General features: G+C 50.6%; 1 protein-coding gene across 1 annotated transcript in view; it reads right to left on the minus strand.

The window, feature by feature from the left end:
• Positions 1 to 14,176: 14,176 nt before the first annotated feature.
• ARK2C (arkadia (RNF111) C-terminal like ring finger ubiquitin ligase 2C) overlaps positions 14,177 to 24,505 on the minus strand; it is a 99,373-nt gene continuing 89,044 nt past the window's right edge. Inside the window, exons 4-8 of the mRNA XM_055324328.1 lie at positions 21,710 to 21,839; positions 19,780 to 19,884; positions 19,356 to 19,451; positions 14,845 to 14,951; positions 14,177 to 14,314 (exon numbers count right to left, since the gene is read on the minus strand). Coding sequence (XP_055180303.1) covers positions 14,197 to 14,314; positions 14,845 to 14,951; positions 19,356 to 19,451; positions 19,780 to 19,884; positions 21,710 to 21,839 — 556 coding nt within the window. The 3' untranslated portion in view covers positions 14,177 to 14,196. The remainder of the gene's footprint in view (positions 14,315 to 14,844; positions 14,952 to 19,355; positions 19,452 to 19,779; positions 19,885 to 21,709; positions 21,840 to 24,505) is intronic.

The raw sequence follows: 24,505 nt of genomic DNA on the forward strand, positions 1-24,505 counted from the left end.
CTCTCCTTCCCACCCCCTCCCTGAGATGCTCCTGACTCCACCTTGGGTTTCAGCAGGGCTTTCCCAAAGCCTCGTGGAGCTGGGACTGGGGTCCAGAAGGGTGGCATGCGTGGCATGTGGCCCAGAACTTCATGGTTCTCTAGAGGCCACTGAGGGTGACTAGTTGTGGGGTCCTGCCCCTCCCCAGGCTCTTGGACCTACAGGGATCAGTCAACATGTGTCACAATCCATGGCTGCACAAAAATAACTTTTTGTGTTTTCTTTTCCAATAGCAGCAATGGCCAGGCTGAGACCTGCTGCCAAGTGTGGATGGGAAATTGGGGCTTCACCCAGGGGATAAAAGTGGGGAAGAAGAGACCATCGAGATGGTGTATTTTAAGCGAAAACTAATTAACATGTTCTTCCCAAAAAAGCTGGGCTAATTAAATTATTACCAATCACACCTCAGAAAGAACTCATCTTGGCATCTGCTCACTAAGAAATGCATCCTTTCCCCAATTTCAATAAATCCAGTGGCAAACGGAGAAAAACATCAGGAGGAAATGTTTTTGCCCTGGAGGGGTTTATGAGCCTGTGAAAAAGGTACGTGATTCTCTCCATCATTTATGGAAAACACCTTGCCAGGTGCCCACCAGTGGGTCTAGCCTGTGATGACACAGTGGAGACCCAGAGAACTGAACAGAAGGTGATGAGGGTGGGGGCAGGACCTGGAAAACCTGGGTCCCTGGTGGACTCAGGCTGGGTGAAGAGTGGGGGACACATGGTGAGTTAGCACTGTCATCCTCACCCTGGCTCCGCACAGGCGATGTCCACTGAGAGCTGGGAGAACAATATAAAGGTGTGGTCTCTGCCCTCAAGAGGATATGACCTTGATGGAGAAGCAGCCGGAGAACCACACACACATACACACACACACACACACACACACACACACCCTTCCTGATGAACCATCACAAAGGGACCTGCCACGCACCATAAGAGTGCCACACAACGCCACACCTGACCTCTGACTTTCCTCCAAAAGCAGAACTTACAGGCAAGGAAGTCTTCCTCTAGGAGGGCACCCTGCACCAGGATTTCCCAGGCCGTGTCCTGTGGTCCAGACAAGTGTCAGCTCTTAGCAGGGCTTCGTGGTTGAAGCAAGTTCCAAGAGCTCCCGGAGACCCTTGGAGAAAGGCTGAGGTTACAGGCGTTGTCTCTAAGGCAGCCTGCCCGGGCTTGAGCCCCAGCTCCACCCAGAGAGCTTGGGGGAGCTTGGCCACATGATTCCATCTCCTGGGGTCTCAGCAATTGGAACCGAGTGCCTGCGCTGAAGGGGGTGGTGGTGTGTGTCCATCATGTCAAACAAGCAGGACCCCAGGGAGCTGGGGTGGGGGTGAGGGAGAAGGAATCAGGAAACAGCTTTATTTGCATCTTTTTCTGTGGAACTGGGTCCCCCCATCCCCATCCCCTGCCTCCCTGACACCCCTGTCCCCAGATGGAAACTTAACCAAGCCTTGAAGGTCTCCTGAATTCTCTTAGGTCCTAAAAGGGGCCACTACCATTTTAAGTCCCAAAGCTCATCACAGTTCTGCAATTTAAACATCAGGCTCCTGTGTAAAGGCCAAAGTCACCCTTAGAATTCATCTTGTCCCATCCCCCAGCTCAGTCTTCTCACAGGAGGACCAGAAGTGAAGGAGGGAGAGCTCGCCTGTGTGTGCATGTGCAAGTGTGTGTGTGCACACGGTGCGGGCATGTGAGCCGGTCCCTCCACCTCATCCCCACGCTGCACTGTCACTCCTGCTCCTCTTCTTGCTGGCCCTGGTTCTGGTCTTTGGGTAAGGGAGGAAAGGAGGGATGCCTGTGGGGTTCTTAGTCTCTTCAGTCCTCCACTGTCTCCTTTTTAGGACCTAAGACACCTACAAGCGAGACCCTCCAGCAACCTCTGGTCTGACAAACTGGGCATTCGGGCCTCTCATCGCTGCCACCAGCAGCCAGCCAGCCCAGCCCTCATGCCTACGATTTCTATGGATGGAATAGGACTCTATGCCTTCAAATGAGGTGGACATGTCCTCTCTTCAGGCAGCCCTGTTTTTTTTTTTGTTTTGTTTTGTTTTGTTTCGGAGTATATATATATATATATATATATATATATATATATATATATTATAAAATTATATATATATAATTTTTTTGAGAGAGAATGATCGAGAGAGAGAGAGAGAGAGAGAGAGAGAGTGAGCGAGTGCACAAGCAGGGGGAGGAGCAGAGGGAGAGGGAGAAACAGACTCCCCGCTGGGCAGGGAGCCTGATGTGAAACTCAATCCCAGAAACTCAGGATCATGACCTGAGCTGAAGGCAGACGCTTCATGCACTGAGCCACCCGGGCATCCCCAGGCAACACTGTGAAGTCCCAATCACTAGCACTGAGTAAGACAACAGCCAGAAGGAAGGGGGTTGTCCCAAGCCACCAACAGCAATTTCTGAGTGTCCTGTCCCCAAAGTCATGACCTCCTCCTCAGCCTCTCCATCGTGTCTGAACCTGGAGAAGGACAGTCATCTCCAAGTTGAAAACAGTTTCCGCCATGCCCTCCGGCAAGCACGGTGAGCCATCCCTGTGAAATGTGGCAGCTGTTGTCCTGCTGACTCAGCCAAAGCTGGTCCAGGGAGAGCCTGCATGACCATCATGCTGCTGAGGGGCCCAACATCAGCCTACTCTTACCCGGGTAGGGCAGGCCTGCTCTGAGGATACCCCATGACCTTAGTCCATTGTCCCATCCTTTACCTGCCCTGCATCCTCTGCTCTCCTACAAAGGACTTGTCAAGACCCAGTGATGGGGCTTGTGGGTGGCTCAGTCAGTTAAGCATCTGCCTTCAGCTCAGGTCATGATCCTGGGGTCATGGGATTGAGTCCTGCATCAGACTCTCTGCCCAGTGGAGAGTCTGCTTCTCTGTCTGCCCCTCCCCCTGCTCGTGCTGTCTCTCTCACTCTCTCAAATAAATAAAATCTTAAAAAAAAAAAAAAAAGTCCTGATGAAACTGCTGCCATGAAGACCCCATAAACAATGGTCACACCTTTGACCTGACCTGGTTCCCCAAGTTCTTGGGGGCTTGGGCAGCTGCATCTCCGGCAAGTTTCCTACAGCTCCATGTGCAGCAGGTTACCCTCCAGCGGTGCCACACTCACCGTCCTCCCTGCTGCACCCTTGTGGAGGCAGTCCTGTCTGCTTGAGGTCTCCTGTCATCCACCACCCCCTCCACCGGGTCACAGGGCCCATGCCAGGCCACCCTCCCTGCTTTGTAGGAATTGGGCTTGCACTAGGCCGTCTGATGCCCTGCACACTGTGGAGGTGGAGGTGGAGGGAGAGTGGAGGGAGAGGCATGTGGTGGTGAGGAGGGAGATGGGCAGGGAAGAGGGGTGGGGGGCAGCTTGAAGAATTCACCACCTGTCAGGTCCTGTCTCTGCAGCACAAGGGGTGTTGGGACCCTCAGCAAGTCCTATCACTTGGGGCCTGCAGGCCTCCTTTCTCCACCAGTTTGTGCTGAAGCTACCAGCAAAGGTGGGGGGCACGGCCTCTGAGGGGGCTGGGGAGGAGGGCTCTCTGCCCTCTCCCAGCTGCTGTTCTCCACCCTAAGGAAGGAGTGAGGGACATCCACACACACACTCTGCCTTTCAAGACCTGACCCTTTCTTGTAGGCAATCACAGGAGGCCCCCATCCCCCCTCCGCCACCTCGGAGGGCAGAAGGCAAGGCTGGGATTAGGGTGAAGCAAGAAGCCCAGGGTGTAAAGTGTAAGGGGGGGGTTCAACCTCAGGCCCCCACAAAGGCAGGGCCTTGCCTCCAAGTGAGGCCCCTGGAATGCTGCTCCCGGGGCACTTCCTTCGCCTCCCCCCAGTCCTGGCCCCAGGCAGGCAAAGCTCTATAAGCGAGGCTGAGGCCCAGCAGCCAGCCATGGGGAGGCTGAGCAGGCCCTTCCTCTTGGGAAGGTCCTTCCCGGACCCAGCTCACCTGCTGCCTGCAGAGCCCCGGGTCATCTTGGGGCAGGGGGCCGCAGGCAGGTGGTGCTGGGTGCTGTCCCTCCTCCGGCCAAGACAAAGCCCCTCACTGGGGCTCAGGGTGAAGGAAACAAAGGAAAGAAGGGGCTCTGCACACCCCCCCAGGAACCTCCCTTCTGTTCCTGCCATCCTCGCCACAGCTGCTCCTTCCCTCCCCAGATCCCCCGGGCACCCACTGCTCGCTCTGTGTGGAACTTCTTCCTTATAAGGATGGCTCCTTAAGTGTCAGCGCTTCCTATTCGCTCCATCTTTCCCCTCCTGATTTGGAGACAAGTCTACATTAAAGAATATTTGGAGAGAACCTTAATTGTATTGCTTTCGAGGAGTAACTCCTAACAAAGTACTTCCAAATAAATATCCCCGGGTGGGGGGGGGGTGTCCACATCAAAGAAAAGATCAGACTCATTTGCAGTTAGCACCAGCTATTTACATACAAACTGTTGCACCAAAGTCTAAAAAACACTTCTGCTCTTAAGTAGGTTAAACAAAAACCTTCCAATTTTATTTTCTCAGCTCTTCAGCTGAACAACCTTTTTCTTCCAAGATTTTGATAAAAGTAAACTCAACCCAGTTCAGTTACATGCCTTCCGAATTCTGGTTATGTGGGTCCAACTAGATGAGGTTAGAAGTACAGGGGATGCCCCATGTCCTGAGGAGCCCTGGTGCTGCGTGCGCCTCCTGAATGGGCACCCCCATTTATCCCAGCCCCTTGGTAGAGCATGGCACCAGGCATCAACCACCGGCAGGCCCCCAAATGTCCTGAACCCTCAAGGGCAAGGGAAGGGGCCTCGGGAACAGGTGGGGGAGCCTCAGCTTTGGACAAAGGGAGTAAAGAGCGCCCATGGGAAAGAAAGAGGTCTTGGGCACATAGGCCTGGAGAGTAATGGAGGGAAGAGCCTTTTAGGCCTAAATTTAACGGGAGGAGTTTGGATGGGGACCCCCAGATGGTGGGGGAGGTGGTATTGCCTGTGAGCTGGAGGGAAGAGTTCTGTAACTTCTGGCCTACAGACCTCAATGTGGCTTTTCTTCTAGAATCTCCAATGGAAAGAGGAAAGCCAGGTACAGAGTGGTGATTCCAGAAGTCTTGGTTTTGGGGTCTCAGCTTCCAGCCCTCCTACTGGCTAGGCTATTGCTGGTGGCTGACCATGGCTGGGTGGCCAGAGCGGAAGAGTAGACATTGACAGGGCCTGGAATAATCTAGGAAAAGGAAGGAAGGAGAGGGGAGAACTAGAGGACCAAGGAGAAAGACTATGGAAGGCAGGGATTTTTTTTTTTCTTTTAAACCATCATCATCATCATCACCACCACCACCATACAGCTAATATTTATATAGCACATAGCAGATACCAGACACATATTAGCTCATTAAATCCTCATAAAAACGTATGTGGCAGATGTTATCACGATCCCATCTTATAGACAAAGAAACTGCACAGAGAATTTGAGTAACTTGCCCCACATCACACAGCTAACAGATGGCACAGGAAACCCAAGAGCAGGGCTTGCCACAGTAGGAACCCCGGGTGGAAGCTGGATACATAAGGTAAAACAGATGAAAGAACAGCTGCTCTGGCTGGTCATGGGATAACTGAGGGGTTCAGCGCATGCAGGGCAAATGTGGGGAAGCAGCGTTATTTGCTGGGCTTAAAGCTACCGAGTAAGGAGCGCCTTTGAGGGCAAGGGGAGCAGGAAAAGAGAACATGGGGGCCAGAAAACTCTCTGGTGTCCTACTTCCTGGGAGCGGTGGGGGGTTCCCCCTAGGGAACGGGGTGCGCTGAGGAGAAGCAGGAGGCGGGAAGGGAGAGGTCTCAGTGCATGTGCTATGTGTGTGCTGGCTGCAGGTCAGGGGGTAGAGAAAGAGGCCACCAGCTGGGAGGCAGCCAACACCCTGGGGGGAGGTGAGGATACCAGGATATCGTGGGGCCCCCAGATTAAACGTCACTGGGATGTGCCTGTAGGGGTTTCCAAAGGAGATTAGAATTTGACTCAGAAAGTAGAGGGGCCTCCCTCATGGGGTGGGGCTCAACCGATGCCTCGAGGGCCCCAGTGGAACGAAGACCAGGCAAAGGGAGACTTCGTCCCTTTCCTGTCTACCTGCTGGAGCTGGACCTGGATCTTCCCCTGTCCCCGCCTGGATTCTCACCCTCGATCTGCTGGTCCTCAGGCCTCGGGACTCAGGCTGGAACTCGAGCCCACAGGCAGTAGGTGCTGGGACTCGGTCCCCACAATCACACGAGTGAATTCTCAATAGATCTCCTTCCTACTGGTCTGTTTCTCTGGAGAACCCCAGCTAATATACAGACTCTTTCTTAACACCCTAGGGCAACTTGCCGGTGACTGGGGGTCGCGGGCCTGCACAGAGTGTGAACCTAGATGCTCTGAGAAACCTCTTTCCTCCCAGCACCGCCTCAGAAGGGCGGGGGGAAGGGGCATCGAGGTGGAGAGGATTAGGAAGTATGTACATTGGCCTTTTACTGGGGGGAGAACGAAATCCTCAGAAAGAGAACTCCTGCCTCAGCCCCAGCCCCAGCCCCCAGACCGTACCCCACAGCTGGCCCAGGCCTGTCCTCCCAGGGTCACCTCCACTGTGGGTATAAACAGACACCAACGAGGCAGAGGTATTGGAGGGACACAGGGCCTGTAAATAGAAACCTGTGGAATTCGAAAGCTGGAAGGAACCTAGATCGCCATCCCCATATTTAGGGTGTGCAAGAGCAAGGAAGGGAAGCATCTCTCGGCTGTCTGCCAGCCGAGTCCTGGTAGGTGGTGGGGCCAGCCTCAAAGCACTGGTTCCTGGGTCAGGAGACACCGACAGAAGTATGTGGAAGGCTCTACAGACAGCACTTTGCATCATCTCGCTTGCATGGCACTGAGGGCTTTGAACCTTCATTAACGTAATGTAAACTCGGGATCTGAGTTAATAATAATGTCTCAATACTGGCTCATGGCTGTATCAAATGAACGCCACTGAGGAGAGATGCTACTAACGGGGGGATCTCGGAGAGAGTGGGGAACTCTGTACTTTCTGCTCAGGGTTCTTTAATCCCAAAACTGCTCTAGAAAGTGAAGTTTCTTTTTTTTTTTTTTTTTTTTTATTTATGATAGTCACACAGAGAGAGAGAGAGAGAGAGAGAGAGGCAGAGACATAGGCAGAGGGAGAAGCAGGCTCCATGCACTGGGAGCCCGATGTGGGATTTGATCCCGGGTCTCCAGGATCGCACCCTGGGCCAAAGGCAGGCACCAAACCGCTGCGCCACCCAGGGATCCCTGAAGTTTCTTATTTAAAAAGAAAAGGCTTATTAATAGGGGTTCTGTTTTCAGGCCGTGAAAGGAAGTCAACTTTCATGTTGGCAAATTGAACACCAATAAAAAATAAATTTATATTAAAAAAAAAAAGGAAGTCAACTTACAGTTCACAGATCCACATGTTAGAGGACACAGCGTATCTGAGTTTGGGTCCTTACAAAGGAATAAGAAATCCATGCCTACCATTGGAAAGCAAACCTCTTCCTTACACAGAAGGTGAGGAGCCTCTCTTGTTCAAAACACGAGAGGCTATATTTGAAAATTGATCAAAAATGAGAACTTTCCCCTTTAGGATTCATAGGCTGAAGGTTAGGAAACAGGTTCATTAGATTCACCGCAGTGAACAGATTTTTTTTGAGAGATAAAGGAGGTAAAAAAAAAAAAAAGAATGAGAGATAAGAGATGGGAAGGAGGGAGGAAGAAGGAGGGGAGGGGAAGGAGGGAAACAGGTGAGTGACAGGGACAGTGAGGAAGAGGAATGGGAAAAAAGGTGAATGATATCACTTGGTTTCTTAGAAAAAGACAGGTCTATGAGAGGCTTTCCCCAGCAGTGCCCTGGGTGGGCATGGAAAGAAGCACCCTGCACAAGTGAGGTGTAGTTAGCAATGCAGTTCATTTTTATTAGTTATAAATAAAGTACAAAAAATCCACCAAAAGTGAATCTAAGCATTTACACAATTCCTAATGTCTCCGCCTTTTCATTGATGCACTATTGCTTTAATATTCATAATAAATATTCTTCTAGCTTTCTGCTATAAAATAGTCTATGTAGCAAAATGTTGCACAGCACAACAGAACAGAACAGCAGGAGGATTACAAAAAAGGACAATCAACACTGAGGATAATCCTTTCACTTACCAGGGGCAACCAAATTCCCCCAGCGGGCCTGGTGTGGCTGGCTCCAGAGCTGAGAGAGAGCCACCTCCGAGGTCAGGGCAGGGCTGGGGAAAGGGAAGGGTGGGGGGAGGAGGGGCGGGGGCACAGGCCAGCCAGGGCCAAGGGCCCCTTCCCACTCTGACCCCGCAGAGCAGCATAAGGCATGTCTGTCCAGGAGCCCTGCCAAGGGGGCAGACAGGGGGCAGTGTCTGCCGGGGCCCTGCAGTGTGTGTGTTGGGGGGTCCAGCACCCCAGGGGGCTACCCCGCAAGCCATCTCCAAGGAAAGCAGGAGAACAAGACTCCAGGGCAGAGGCAGAAAGGGAAGCTGAGCAGGCAGCAGGCAGGAAGCCCAGGGAACAGGACCCATAGTCCGACCAGAGCAAAGCTGGGGCTTAGGGACCCTGTGAGGCCCGGCCACTTCCTGCAAGCCCGGGCCAGCAGCATGGAGAGTCTGGGCCTCCGCCTCCTCCCCCATCAGCACCATCCCGGGAGCCTCACGTGGAGGATGGACTTCTCCACCAGGCAAAGGCAGTGATGTCAAGAGGCAAGAGGGAAGGATAAGCAGGAAAGGAAGGGAAGGGGGACAGGAGGGAGAGGCAAACATGCAGAGGGCCCAGGACTGGTCCTCCCTGTCCTGGCCAGGGTCATAGCAGACTCAGAGGCCTCCCCTGGAGGCGTGGATCTTCTCTTTCTCTCTCTCTCTCTCTCTCTCTCTCTCTCTCTCTCTCTCTCTCTCTCGTTTGGCTCAAAGGCATCCGGGATCATGGCACTACCAGCCTCTGAGGCCCCTGCTTTCCCAAACCCTTCCCTAGCACTCCTTCCCAGGAATGAGGAGACTGGAGGGCCCTGTCCACCCCCCCACCCCCAGCAGCCCCACCTGCCCACAGAGGCCCCTAGCAGAGGAGGGAGGGGATACTAGGAGATCAGACCACCAATCCCAAATCTGTGTCCCAGGGCTCTGCTCAACACCAAAGGTTCCAAGAGAGGACAGGATGGAGTGCCAATCCCAAACACCACACTGTGGGGCTGATATCCTGTCTGCCCCAACCCCACAGCTAACAACACATGGATTTCAACTTGCTCTGCAGAGGCCCACCAAGCCTGTGAGGGCAGAGGTCCCGCGTCTGGGCTGTGTCAGCCTAACCTGCCTCCCTGTGTCCCGCAAGATGCTCTCCTTCTCTCCACCCCTCCATCCTTTCTCCTCCCCTGACTTCTGTCCTGAGAGGGGAGACAGTGCAGCGTGGTGCCCCCCCCTTCTGTGTCAGTCTTTCTGGATCTGAGAGACCCTAGACATGCTCCCCTTCTACCCCCTCAGCCCTGCTCAGAAGGCTGAGACTCAGGGAGGTCAAGTGACTTGTTCAAGGTCAAAGGGACCTTTGCAATAGGGCTGGGCTGAGAACCTGAGCCTCCTGATCCCCCAGTCCAGGGCTTTTCCTAATAAATCAGGCTTTTTGGCTTTCAGATGCTCCTGCTGGTAATGTCTGAGGGGCCTAGTTCTGGAATCAGAGAGATTTGAGCCCAGGTGGAAAGAGTGATCCCCAGTGTCCCCCCCTCACTCCACCGCCCGACTTTGCTAGGAGAATGGAGACAGCATGGGTTGAGGTCGCAGCAAGGGTAAGGGAAGAAAGAAAAACAGGTGAATGATGGGGGGGTTGGGGAGGGGGCCAGGGTAGCAAGTGAAAGGATTAGCCCAGTCTGCTGACAAGTGCAAATTATATTTATATATGTGCTAAATACAGTCACTATATTGGAGTTTTTTTCACTAGGTCACAGCATACAGAATCAAAGGTTTGCATTTCGTATGGAATGTATCCAAAGAGGCCAGCACCACAGTAGGACAGCTTGCAATCACACACCCTGATAGTTTGGACGAAATAAAGTTCGCGGAATTTTATTTAAATTTTTTTTTGTATTCATAGTTGGTTTGTCATCGTACCAATGCATGCAAAGCATTCCACTCCCAGAAACAACGCCAAAATGAGGTAATAGGAGTAATAAAAAAAATTAGTATCCTTTCTAAATAAATAAATTATAATTAAAAATGCAAAACAACTATAAAAATAATTAAATAAGAACCCACGATATCTACAAGTTAGTCATAAATTATGATTGTTAAATATAAGGCATTTAAACTCACAAAACCCTGTAAACTAGCAACGTGCCATGTTTTTTGTTTTTTGTGTTTTTTTTTTCATTTTTGTTTTTCTATCAGCTGAAATCGCTCTAGCATTTGCTCTACGCGCAGGAGATGAAACACGACAGGGGGACCTGACAGACGTTGCTACAGCCCCACGCGGGGAGTGTTTGTCCCGCCAGCAGGCGGGTGGGGGGGTGGGGGGAGTGTTTGAGGGATTTCTTCAGGAAAAGAAAAAATGAGAGAAAGAAAGATCTGGTGCTTTTTTTTTTTCACCATTGAAAAAACTGTGCTTGTTCATTAGGCGTAAAGAGTTGAGAATACTTGCAGGGAGGCTGGGGACATTTGCAGAAGAGGAGCTTGAGTCCTGCCATGGTTCTTGGCCAGGGCCAGAGGGCCCAGGGGGCGCCGGGTGGGGGGGGTCCCGGCTAGAGGAGGAGCCCCCCACCCACACCCCTGCCCGGGCAGGCCGCCTGTGGCCTGTGGCGTTGGTTTCATGGGTTGGCGTCCTTGGCGACCCGCTGTGGCCAGGGCTGGGCAGGCCCAACTTGAATCCTGGGGTGGCTCTCGCCCCAGAAGGCACTCATGCGTCTCAGTCAAGAAAGGGTCTGAGTCCCTTGAGTTGAGCAGTAGGAGCACTCCCGGGGTTTGGGGGGGGGGGTCTCTCCTCCCGGAGGTGGTGGGTACAAGCTGCTGAGGCCTGAGCCTGCCTCTTCTTCTTCTTCTTCCCAGGCTCCCCGATGAGGGAGAGGGGGGCTTCAGGGGAGCAGAAGCACAGACCCCTCTCCCGTGTTCTCACCCAGAGAGCTGTCCGGCTGGGGGCCTGGAGCTGGCGGTAGCCTGAGTCCACGTCCCCTCCTGCACCCACCTGCAGGGTACGAGGGCCCCCAGAGAGGTGGGGAGGGGAGGGGGCTTTAGGATGCACCCCCAAAGTCAGCGATCCCCGGCCCAGTCAGCGCCTCGGGTTAGCCTAGGCCCCCAGAGCCTGCCCAGAGCGAGGCGGGGGGCAGGGGCTGCAGCCCACACTCAGCCTCCGGCCAGTGTCACCCCCAGAGTAGTTTCCCGGCTCTCAGCAGGCAGCCCTACCGCTGGAAAGATGCATCGATGTCAGGGAGGATCAGAGGATCGGGTGCTGGAAGGAGACTTGGCAAGCATCTAGTCCAACCGCCTTGCATCACAGCTGGGGAAACTGAGGCCCAGCAGTGGGGCATGCTTTGTCATTGGACCCCGGACCCCAGCTCACGCACCACCTGGCTCGGCGCAGACTCCCTCTCCCCGCGAGCCTTCTGAACCAGCCTCAGAGAGCACGAGAGCCCCAGTCCCAGATGGGAGCGACCTTCCCAAGCCACCCTGGCTGCCTCCAGGGTACAGCAGGCTGGGGACAATTTCCAACTTCCCGTGGCTGCTAGTCAATAGCTCTCCCCAAAATCCTGACTCGGAAGCACTTTCTATACCCGTGGGGTCTCCGGCCTTTAGCCCTCGAGACACAGTCCGCAAGCTGGAACCACCGAACTGGACTGGGTAACGCACATTGCTGTTAACCCTGTGTCAGCTAGTCATCATTTTTGTGCTATTTTATGCGTCTTGGCTCCTCGGCTAAAAAGCCTAAGCTCCTCAAGGCAGGGTATTGTCCTCTCTCCCAGCACTAAACAGGCACTCAGGAAAGATTTTCTAGAACACCAGAGTATTGGTGCTGGGAGAGGCCTCAGGCTGCGTCAGATCCTCTAGTAACCCTCCCACCAGAAGCCAGCCACATCCCCCATTCTGTGCCTGCAGGTGTCCAGAAGAGCCATGCCTCCACCTGACAGCTCTGGTTGTGCTAGAAGGTTCTACCTCAATCCAAAATCTACTTCTAGGGCATTTTTACCCATTGATGCTGGATGTACCCTTTGTAGCTGCAATGCAGACTCAGATTTCCTTGACCTTACAGGATTTCCTCATGTATGGGTGGAATATCTTGTCCTCCTTAGTCTTCTCTTACTGATGTGAGGGCATTGAGACTGGAGTGGGGGTGGGAGGGGTGGGCAAAGGGAGGCTTTGAGGGCAGTGCAAATAAGGGAGCAGGGAGGGGCAAAGGAAAGGAGTGGAATTCCAGTGGGCTGGAGTGTTCCACCTGTGGGTGAGGACTACGGGGTTGGGGTTGGAATTTCATGGATTTTTCCCATCTCCATTCTTCTGTCCTCCCGTCTCCCTGCTCCCTTTGAGGTTCACAAAAATTGTGGGGGTGGTGCGGAAAGATACATTGTGTGCTGTCACTTGGAACTCCCAGGTCCCTCTTTCCCACCACCCCCATCCCTAAACCCCAAAGGTGGTTCCCAGGAGGGAGCATGAATTTGTTGGGTGGATAGTGTCAATCCTCACAACATGTGGGTGAGGTAGAAGAAGGGGGAATGGGGGTGTACTGTCGTTGGTCTCCCCTCTAAGGAGAAGGAAAATGAGGCATAGAGAGGAAAAAGGGACTTGCCCAAGGTTATCAAAAAGTCAGAGAAAAAGCCAGAGACTAGGGACACAGGGCCTTCCCAAACCCAGCCAATACGGTCTCAGGACACGGGGCCATCTTTGGGGGACTCCATCAGGATTGGAGACATCCCAAAGGGAGCTGCGGGCCCTCCTTCAGGTCCATGGTGTTTGACCTCACCCCCTGAGTGCTAGCCAAGAGCACTTTAGCCGGGACCGAGTGTCTACCACTTATGCTATCATATCTTCATCATCCAGTTAATTTTTTGCATAGGGAGGCAGTGACCAAATTGCCTCTTTGTGATGGGGCATACGCACAGGTGAAAGGAAGAGGTGGCATGAGCAGGGACACCCTGGCTCTGAGGAAAATGGGTGAGCAACTCGAGCTGAAGGCTGGCCTCTTCCGAATCCCATGTGAAACCGGGGGACATGGCTGGAACTAGGGAGATGGGTCCCAGAACTGGGGAGCCCTCCTTCGAGACAGACTCTCCCCTGCTCCTACTCAAACTCGGCTTTCCTCACCCTGGCTGAACCCCCTCAGGGGCCCATCTAAGCCTACCCCCCATCTGCTCCTTTCCCGGTCCTCCCCTTCCCCAGATGCTCCCCCTTCCACACTCCACGCGCTGTAAACATGAGAAAAACAAAAGCAAAGGAAAAAACAAAACCAAAAACAAAACAAGAACTACCCCCCCCCAACCTCCCAACCTGGGTGAAAAAAAAAATCATCCTTTTTTCACCAGAAACAGGATTTGGCTTTTTTTTTTTTTTTTTCACCTTGGATTCCTTTTTCCTTGTTTCTCGTAAAGACGGGAAGATTTGGGCTGTCGTTGGCTGGTTCAGTCAGGCACCAAAACAAGGAACTCAATGAGAAATATTTGGTGCGAATTCGTAATAGCGACATGTCCACCACAAGATGACTAGAGCACCACACACAACATTTTTCTTAAGCTAACATGCTCCGGCTGCCATCCACAGAAATAGCTAGAGACCCCTACATGGTTTCTACGTGGTCGAGAGGTATATATACAATCCTTCAAAGGACAGGATTGAGGGGCCTGTCTATCAGCTAGGGCCTTCCAGGTCACATCCAGATTCTCAGCAGCGTGGGCCCCCCTTCCCACCCCTGCTCCGGGCACGGCCAGCTCCCTCCCGCTCCCTCCCGCACAGCGAGGTGGATGGGGCAGTCACCATTCTGGCTAGTGGGGGGGCCTCCCCCACCCCTCCTTTCCCTCAGACGCTGATACCGCCAACTCCTCTTTCCACAAAATGTGCTTGCAGGCTTTTCCTCTACATCAAATGGCTCAGAAGGCAAAGTTTGGCTGCAAGGGCTATGGCCGTGGGGGGACCTGGTGAAGGAAGATGGGGCGTCCACTGGCTAATTCCTCCCTCAGCTGTCGGCTCCCAGTTGTGTCTCAATGTCCACTCGGCAGATGGGACATTTCTTGCTCATGGCGAGCCACTGGTCCACACACAGTTGGTGGAAGAGATGCATACAGGGGAGGCGCCTGGAAGAGAAGGGAAGGTCAGGGGACTGGTAGGAAGGGAGGGGTCTGGGGCAGGGCCAGGGATGAGGCCATACAGGCTATGGCAGGTGGGGGGACCCACCATGGCACCCCTGGGTGGTAGGTCAAAGAGGAGTTTGGGGACCCTGCCCCAGAGTGTGAGGCTGTGGCTGGGATGGGAAGTCACAACAGGAAGGAGCACCCCATGGCCCTCCTCCTCCATGAAACCCCTTCAGACCAGCCTGAAACAAAGCCATGACTTTGTCTTACACCCACCCAGGCCAAATAGCACTGTGTTCTCTTATGCTTTGTGTCCACTAGTCCAAACCAATAAGCATCGCACATCTAGAACATTCCACCCCCCACTTTCCTAGAACCACCACATAGCACACGATGGCACACTTAGCACATACACACACAAGAGAACAAGCACCGTACCCCTGACATACAGCATGTGAGTGGTCACTAATACCTGCAGGGGCGGCTGGGGATGGTGGAGGGGGAGAGAGAGGGACCAGAGGTTGGTCTCCTACCTCACATCTTCTCCGTCTTCCAGCATAGATAGACAAATTGTGCATTTCTCATCTGTGTCCGACTCCTCCCCCTCTTCCTTCTTGCCCTTGCCATCCTGGGGTCTTCGCTATGAGAAGTGGAGGAGGAGCATTAGTTACCTGGAGCACTCACCTGGTGACCGCTGTCTTTCAACCATAGACTCCCCCTCCCTTATCTGTGAGGCAGTATCCTTCTAAGTTCTTCAGGAATCCCCAGACTTGGGTGGTCACCCCAGATCCTTCTCCCAGCCTCCTCCTCAACTCTTCCTCCTTGACTCAGGATACAGCTGTGGTATCCTGGCAGACATACGACATAAAGTTCGGAAAGGAACCAGGTGCTTAATGAATCGAGCTATAGCAAAACTATGGCTTGTGCATAAATGGCTTCCCCTTCTGATTTCTCTCATATTGTCCATTCCTCCTCACATCCTTTCCAACCTAGATCCCTGCCTCCAGGCTTCTCCCTCCATATTCAGGTCCAGCATGTTTCATCCATCCATCCACTTACCCATTTACTCATCCACCCACCTATCCACTCACTCACCCTCCATCCACCCAGTGTCTCACCCATCCACCCATCTACCATTGCATCCATCCATTCATCCATCCATCCATCCATCCATCCATATACATCCACCCAACCACCCATCCATCCACTCACCCACTCAACCATTTACCCACTCCGCCTCCAACCACCCAACCTTCTATCCATCTACCTGTCTACCCTTCCATTCGTCCATCCTTTCTTTCTTCCTTCCCTCCTTCCTTTCTCCCTTTTATTCAACTAAGGTCTACTCATTTATTCATTCATTACTAGATGAAGGAAAAATTCCTCAACTCCTATAATTTGTATCATACTGTAATTTTATATATTGTTAGATCTCTTCCCATCCAGCAAAGTCCTTTAAGATAGGCACTGGCTCCAACATGAGTTTGGACATCATGCAGCCTCTGTTTATACTTGTTGACTTTAGTTGAACTCTTTTAAATCCTATGCTAATTATTTGAAAATAGTTAACTGCTATTTAGAAAGTTCCAAGTTCTTAGACGGTGTGGACCATGGCTCACCCTTCCTTGGGTACTGTTCCACACTTGGCCAAGCAGAAGGTACATCATCTGTGCTTAAAAAATATTCTAGGGAGGAAGAAATCTAATCAGTGAATGAGATCAGCCCATCTTTCTTGTTCCCATCTCCATGCTGTGCAGTAAAAAAACCTGATAATATCCATGGGCAGAAAACTAACCCTTCAGTCCCCACTCCAGAGAGAAGCAGACTTGAGGTCATTTTGCCAAGAGAAAAATCTAAAGAGTCACAAGATTTAAAAACAAGCGAACAAACAAAAAAACACCCACAGAATGATTATGACCTTGGGGCCAGGCCTAGACGCTAGGTTCCCCCACTTCAGTCCCTGGCACTGAGCTCTGGGGTTCCTTAGTCTGATGTGATCTCTAGAGAACTGTAGCCTCACTGGAACATAGAAGAAAACTGATACTCTGCTCTCAGCTTCTGTGAGCCCTATACACTCCAGTTGCAAACCATGTGATCTGATCTCCACCGCAGTAAGTGTTCCCTTGTCTAGAAACCAGAAAATCAGAATTACATCCATAGCCTCATATAATCATCATGGCTTTTGAGTATAAATGGAGTCATGAACGTCTAACAGCCCAGCTGTGTTTCTGGGAGGAGTGGCCTTTCTTCAATTGGTCCTTCAAGAAAAGGGATGTTCTATAAAAGATACTAATAAGATTCACTATTTGCCTATTTTCTATTGTTTTTTTCCCACCATTATTCATTATTTCCCTTGTATAGTTAATGATTTCAACTGAATAGTCTTACCTTGTTTCACTATGACTACTCTGTATTTCTTTGTTTAAAAATTTATTTATTTGAGAGAGAGAGTGAATGCAGGGGGGAGGGGCAGAGGGAGAGAGTCTTAAGCAGACACCATGCTGAGCAGAGAACCCAACTCAGGGCTCCATCTTAAAACCCTGAGGTCACAACCTGAGCCAAAACCAAGAGTCAGATGCTTAACCAACTGTGCCACCCAGGTGCGTCTCATCTATATTTCTTAAATAATTGTCTCTTTTCTTTTTTTTTTATTTCTTTTTTCTTTTTTTTAAAGATTTTTATTCATTTATTCATGAGAGACAGAGAGACGCAGAGATATAGGCAGAGGGAGAAGCAGGCTCCCTGCGGGGAACCTGATGTGAGACTTGATCCTGGGACCCCGGGATTATAACAGGAGCCAAAGGCAGATGCTCAACCACTGAGCCACCCAGGTGCCCCAATTATTGTATCTTTTCAAATATTATACTATTTCCTCTTTTGTATTTTTAATCTTTTAGGTCTTCTGGGTTTTGTCTTCTCATTATCTGTGTAACTTTTATTTTAACAGTGACTCTTCTCAGCATTTATTTCATATTTATTTTAACCTCTTCCGCCTGTACCTTTTTGTCCTTCACATTTCCTTTCACGTCATTGTTATTGGTTTTCATTTTGTCTGTTGTTTTCATATCTTTGCCTAATTCTTATTTTTTGTATTTATCTACGTGACTATATTTCTTTTAGATTTTTTATTCTTTTATCATCACTATTGTAAAATAAGTGAGCCCTATTTCAAGGTGAGAGCGGTTCACCATTCCTGACCACTCACCAGATACGAGGCACTGTGCTAAACTGTATATGCATTGTCCCTCTGAATCCCTGGAGCACCCCTTATGGTTGCTACTAACACATCATTCCTATTTTCCATTAAAAAGGGCAGAGGAGGGTTCAGAAAAGCCAAGTAAATTGTCCAGAGCTACAATGCTATCAGTGGTGGTTATGGACTGAATGTCTGTGCTTCCCACTCCCAAATTCATATGTTAATCCCCTAACCCCCAATGTGATGGTATCAGGCGATGGGGCCTCTGGTAGCTAATTAGATTTAGATGAGGTCAGAGCCCATATGATGAGTGCCCCTGTAAAAAGAGGAAAAGACACCAGAGCTTCCTCTCTCTGCCATGTGAAGACACGGCAAGAATGGAGCCCTCTGTAAATCAGAAAGAGAGCTCTCACCAAGAACTAAATCTGCCAGTGCCCCGATCTTGGACTTCTCAGCCTTGAGAACTGTGAGAAATAAATGTCTGCAGTTTAATCCACCCAGCTAATGGTATTTTGTTATGGCAGCCCAAACAAAGACAGTAGTAAGACTGAAATTAAAAACTAGCCCTGACTCCAACACCTAGTGATCACAACCATTGTGCCCCATTGCCTCATGAGGCAGTGAAGATGGGCTCTGGCTTGAGCATTTCTCACTCCAAGTTTCTCAGCACTTGTCAAGCTTTTAATTCTTAAATTAAAAGAAAAATTGTGTACATAGCAGAATTTATTTTGCAGAGCAATTTTAGTTTACATTATACTTGAGCAGAAAATACAGCCCATTCTCATATCCCTCCCCCCTCTCAACACACACACACACACACACACACACACACACACACAGTTTGACCTGTTATTAACATCTTGTGTTAGTGAGATCCATTTGTTACAATTGATGACCAATAGTGATATACTGTTATTAACTGAAGAACTTTAGTTTACATTAGGGTTCATTCCTTGTGTTGTAGTGTCCTATAGGTTTTGACAAATGTACAATGTCATGTGTCCACCATTACAGTGGCATTCAACAGTTCCACTAAAAATACCCTGTGATCTCCCCATTCACTCATCTATACCTCCCCCAAAGCCCCTGGCAACAAGGGATCTTTTAACTGTCTAGTTTTACCTTTTCCAGAATGCTATATAGTTGGAATCATACAGTATGCAGCCTTCTCAGGTTGACTTCTTTCTCTTAGGTAACATGCATTTAAGGTTCCCTCATGTCTTTCCATGGCTTAATAGCCTATTTAAGAAAATATTGGAATAATATTCCATTGTATGGATGTAACACTGTTTGTTTAGCTACTCACTTATTCAAGGACATCTTGGTCGCTTGCAAATTTTTTATTTATTTGAATCTTAAAATGTTTTAAAAATCAGATTCCTGGGTTCTAAGCCTACTCCACCTTACTGAGCAACAACCCTGGAGAGTCTACCTCTATAGGCCTAGGGTGGAGCCCTGAGCGTATGGCTTTAAAAGCTCCCCACGTGATCTTGATGCTCAGTGAGGATTGAAAACCCTTGCCTTAGTTCTCCATTTGTCCACACACAGGATTGGACTTGAAATTCTTTTCTAAGGTATATCTTAGTCTTCATGGCAGGTGCTCCCTTTGCCCACCTCCTTCGGATAGGAGCATTCGCATACCTGTACACCTACCGAACACTACCCACTCACCAGCCCATGTGTACACTCACACCCAGCCCTCCTCTTTTGTGATGAGAGGCACTCCCATCTCCCCTCCTGGTCACACCTGACAGAGACAAGGGATAAGACTGTGGGAAAGCAGCACAGCTTCAGAGCATCTAAACCACAACCCCTCAACTACACAGGCTGAACTGCTAGCAGACTCACCTTCTTGTATTTGTGGGGGAAGGTGAATCTCTCAATGGTGTTCTGTACAGCTCCCCGAGTCACATTTCCCAATCTGTCCTCAAGCTGCAGCAGCTCCTGCAAAGAGAAAAATGTGAACATGTGCACTCTACATGCAAACCACTCATACACACACACATACACACACATGCACACACAGGATGAGGGGGAGGGACACTGAGAGACGGTTAGCAGGAAGCATTCACATAGCCATCAGGAAGAACTTCTCTGGTACTGAAAGACCCCAACATTTTTACTCGCTCTCTCCTTTTCTCTCTCTTACTCTCAACCCTGAAGCTCCCCACAACCTCATCTGCCCTACCCACCAGCAGGAGAAAGGGAGAAGGGACGATGTACAATAACTGTGTCTCCACCAGCTGGAGCTGGACAGAGGGGCAAGGCGTACCTCGTAGCTCTCCCGCACTGCAGAGGTGTGTCTGCTGGGGTTCAGTCCCTGGAGAGCAAGGAAGTGAAGCTGAGGGTATGGGTAGTTTCGGATTTCATGGACGACCTGTTGGGGAGAAAATGCCTCAGATAGGATTCCAGGCTGCATGAGCCCAGCATCCAGCTCCTCCCCCATAACCGCCAATCTGTACATCCCCCGAGATTCTTCAGGCAGAAGTGCTATCTTTCCTGCTCCTACATCCCCCGTCCTCATCCAGAACCAAGCCTGTGCCAGACTAGCCCCCCCAAAAATAGCAAAATCAATAAATATAAATTAAATATAAATTAGTAAATACATATACTACGTCCTTATATAATTAGTAAGATGACTAAGCTGATTGGGCATTTATTTCAAGGCAGGCACAGTCTGGGCACATCACACGATTAACTAATTGAATGATCTCATCTGATCTCGAATGTGGGTACAATTACTAGCCCCATTTCACTGGTAGGGGAAATGAGATACAAGTAGATCAAGTAAGGACCTGAATTATGCAACCAAGTGGTAAAACCACGACCTCAAACCCAGGCAGTTGAGTGACCTCAGGCCACTTCCTTCCTTTCTGCTCTGTACTGTCTCAGACGGTGCCTCAGACAGTAGAGTGTGGGCCGGATTCTGTCTAGGAGGGGCAAGTGAGAGCACAAAATCTAAGCACCAATGACTCTGTAATCAAGGTAAATAATATTTTAGCATAATAGACCCAATAATTGAGATAGGTAATGTTTTAATACAGTATTTGTTTTAAAAATCAAAATTAATGCGAAAAGTCCATAATGAACAAAATATCCAGATTTTAAATGAAGACTGGTTCTGACTCTGTACTGGCATGGCCCTGCCCCACTGATCTTGCCTTAGCCCTGGCTTTGGGTCAGAGGGACCGGATTTCCATCATAGCTCCTCCACCTACTTACTGCATAGCACCTGTTACTTCACCTCTCTACGCCTCAGTTTGCCCATCTGTAAAACAAGGGTAATACCCTGTTTTGTGTAAGGTTGTGGGGAAATTCGTGTGAAGTACTTAGGACAGTGCCTGCCATGCATTAAGTGCTCAATAAATGTTAGCTTTTTCTTAAAAAGACGGTGCTTCATAACACCAACCATAGACCCTTAGAGCTGACCAGGTCTTCAGAGATTACTCATCTAAACCTCTCATTGTACAAAAAAAGGAGACTGAGGAACGGGATGGCTAATGGCAGAGACAAGGGCTGGAAGGGGGGAAGTGCACTGTAGGGGCAGCAACACCCACAAACTGTCTGGAGACAAGATTTTGCAATTGGTCCTTTGCTGCTTCAATGGCGTGTCTTCACCTTTGCTCCACGTAGCTTGCAATGCCAGGGAGCCAACCTGCCCCCTTCTGCAATCCAAGCGACCTGCAGTGACAAGGACCAGCCCCCTGCAGAGAGCAGAACTGGATCAGCAGGTCAGGCCCCAGGGCCACCTCTGGGGGCTCCTTTGTCCCCTGTGAGAAGGACGCCAGCCCTGTGAGAAGGACAAGGTGGGCATCTTCATCCCATTTCATGGATAAGTAAAATCAAAGCCCAGGGAGGTGCTGACCCCAAGAAATTAACTAAGTGAGGTGACAATGAGGGATCACCCTGCTTCTTCTGAGCCTTGAGCCTCTTCCCCACAGACCACAGCCCGCCAGGCCCTCCTTTCCCTCCTCCAGTGCCCACCTCGGTCCTGCTCATAGCACTGACTTTAGTTCGGCAGATGCTTTCAAACCAGAGCAGGAACAGGAGTGTGAGGAGACAGTGGCGGCAGGGGGCGGGGGGGGGGATGATAGCATGACAGCAGGACACAGGGGAACAGAGCCGCTGGCTTTAGCCCACCATTGGCACCCAACAGGCAGGCAGCCAGGGCGTCCGCTTCCTGGCAGGGCCATTGCACTCACCATCTGCGTGGAGGAGGAGTTTCTGGGGAAGTGGTGCATTCGAGGAGTCGCTAGGTAATGCTGATAGTGCTGAGGGATGGGCCGTACCTGGAACTGGGCAGGACTCAAGCCGGCGTCCACACTGAGATCCCTGCGGGGACATGGCCACAGTGAGCCCCAGGGTGCTGTGGTCCAGCCATCTGGTTACAAGAGGGACCTCTGACTTCTGGCCCAGGGACGAGAATCAGAGTCACATGGCCCCAAAGCTGCAAGGGACTCAGCTTCCCCCTTCCCCCTTCTTCCTAGTGAAGAAAGCAGAGACTCAGGGAGGAAAGGTGCCTGTCAGGCCTGAGGGGTCCGGAACTGCCTACGCCTCATAAAACATCATAAAATTAGTGCACCAAGGCTCCCTCCCAAGACAAAGCCCATTCCTGAGAGAAACGCTGAAAGAATCCAAGTAGAGCCAGTCAGGGATGCAGAGCAAAGGGGAGATATGTCAGGTGGAGGTGGAGGGGCAGAGTTCATATTTGTGCCACCGTGGGAAAACCCCAGAAGAGGGACCCTGCCCCCCACCCCAACAAGTACAGGAAAATTCATTTCATGTACAAATTAACCAGTCATTGCAACTGAAGAGGAAGCAGGGCTCCTTGGGAAATGGCTAATTTCAGGCCTGGGGCAGAAAATGTGCAAAATGATTTGAAGCCTCTTGTCCTAACTGAAAGGGAGGAAGTTATCAAGGTCATGGCAAAAGGATTCGGGAACCATCCTGAAGGAGTTCCCACTGGTCAGAGTTTGGACAAGGGGCATGTCAGAGAGCATAATTACAGCAGATGGAAACTCATAGAACAGGTTCAGATCCGTGAGAGGGAAACAACGTTAAAGGAAACCGGTCCCACAAGGGACAGGAGGGAAACTGAGTGGGGACAAACAAATTAGGGAGAAAGACAAACCAGGAGAGACTCCTAACTCTGGGAAACAAACAAAGGGCTGAGGAAGGGGAGGTGGGTGGGGGGACGGGGGTACTGGGTGACGGGCACTGAGGAGGGCACGTGATGGGATGAGCACTGGGTGTAATATTATATGTTGGCAAATTGAATTTAAATAAAATATTTTTAAAAAAAGTAATAACTTCCCCTCCCTGAAGAAAAGAAAATCAGTACATTTGAAGGATGGTGGGGAACTGATACTTCATCCTGAAAACTAGTAAAGAAAGGGATATCCTGCCTTTCCTCTGTTAACTGTACGAGGGTTGCCAAATGATGAAGGGAAATTTCTCCTTAAGAAAACTTTCTAGCTGGGCAGCCCCGGTGGCCCAGCGGTTTGGGGCCGTCTTCGGCCTAGGACGTGATCCTGGGGACCCGGGATCGAGTCCCACATCGGGCTCCCTGCATGGAGCCTGCTTCTCCCTCTGCCTGTGTCTCTGCCTCTGTGTGTGTGTGTGTGTGTGTGTGTCTCATGAATAAATAAATAAACTCTTAAAAAAATAAAGAAGAAAAGAAAAACTTTCTAGCTAACAAGTGAGGAACGGTGGAGTTACTTGTCACCTCTCTGCATCCCCAAAAGGATAAAAGCTTCTGGCAAAGATCACCAATTGCGGCTCACATCACAGAAGGATGGACAACCGGCTTTCTGCCAGGAGAATGCACCCCCTATGAAGTGTTTCTGCCAAGATATAGTAAGGGTTGGATGTGAATCTGCTCAACCCTTGACCTACGTGCTAGTGCACAGGGAATGGAGAAAAACTGAGGGAAGCTGTGAGGTACGCCAGAGTGCAAGCAGCAAAATGCAGAGAGGGGGAAATTCCATAGAAAAAGAGGCTCAAATTTCTTCAACAAATACATCCAGACTAAGATAAAAAAGATATGGGGAGCATTTAAGGAATATCTGGTCCAGATGTGGTGTGTGTGTGTGTTTGTGCGTGTGTGTGTGAGTGTAAAACGATGTGCATATACTCCTGTATTTCCTGAATATATTAGCCCAAATCCCTGGAATAAGTCTTCACGAGCCTGTCATTTGGGAAATGAGCTATATCCTCTTGGATCTGACTAGAAGCAAACTTAGAAATCCAGCCATCCAGCCTCTGGGATTCCCCCCAGATCCTGCTGAGGCTGGAAGAGTGGCCCAAGCTAGCTAGTGAGGACCCCTCCCCTGCCCCCTGGGCTGAGTTCCAAGCCTTGCCTGGGCTCATTCTGTTGACCCACCTCAGGGAAAGGTGTTCCATGGGGCACCCCCCTGTGACAGATGCTCTGACTCTTAGCATTTACCCAGCAGCCTCAGGGGTCCCATCAAATTCAAAGCAGCAAATAGATACTCAGGGAATTCTACGGAAAGCAAAGTCCCAAGGAACGTGTAACAGAGTCACCCTGATTACGAAAACACTAACTGGAGGAACAATGCTACCTTGACCCTCGGATGAGTGGGATCACCTGTCCAGGTCGGCCCTAGGTGGGCTCCGGGATTCCCCCTTTAGCATCTCACTGGAGAATTCCTTCCAAAACCCAGGACCCCTGAGCAGGGGATGATCCTTGGACCTGAAAGACCCTGGGCTGGGACTTGCCCTGAGGACACATCAGCCCCTGGAGAAGCAGTGTCTCCCACCTTTCGCTGTTGCTCCAGACTGGGAGAACCCGGCCACGTTTGGAAAGGGTCATAGTACCTTACAGCCCTGAGGCCACCAGGCTAGCCCAGAATGGTGTCCTGGAGATGTCCTGTGGCCATTGTCTCAATGCACAGTGTTTGTCAGTTGTGTCTAAATATCAAGCTAAACTTTCTCTCCCACTCACTATCAATGGCCTTGAAGCAGGCTGTGGTCTGGTT

The sequence above is a fragment of the Nyctereutes procyonoides genome, unplaced genomic scaffold (assembly GCF_905146905.1).
Source record: "Nyctereutes procyonoides isolate TBG_1078 unplaced genomic scaffold, NYPRO_anot_genome, whole genome shotgun sequence".
Lineage (NCBI taxonomy): Eukaryota > Metazoa > Chordata > Mammalia > Carnivora > Canidae > Nyctereutes > Nyctereutes procyonoides.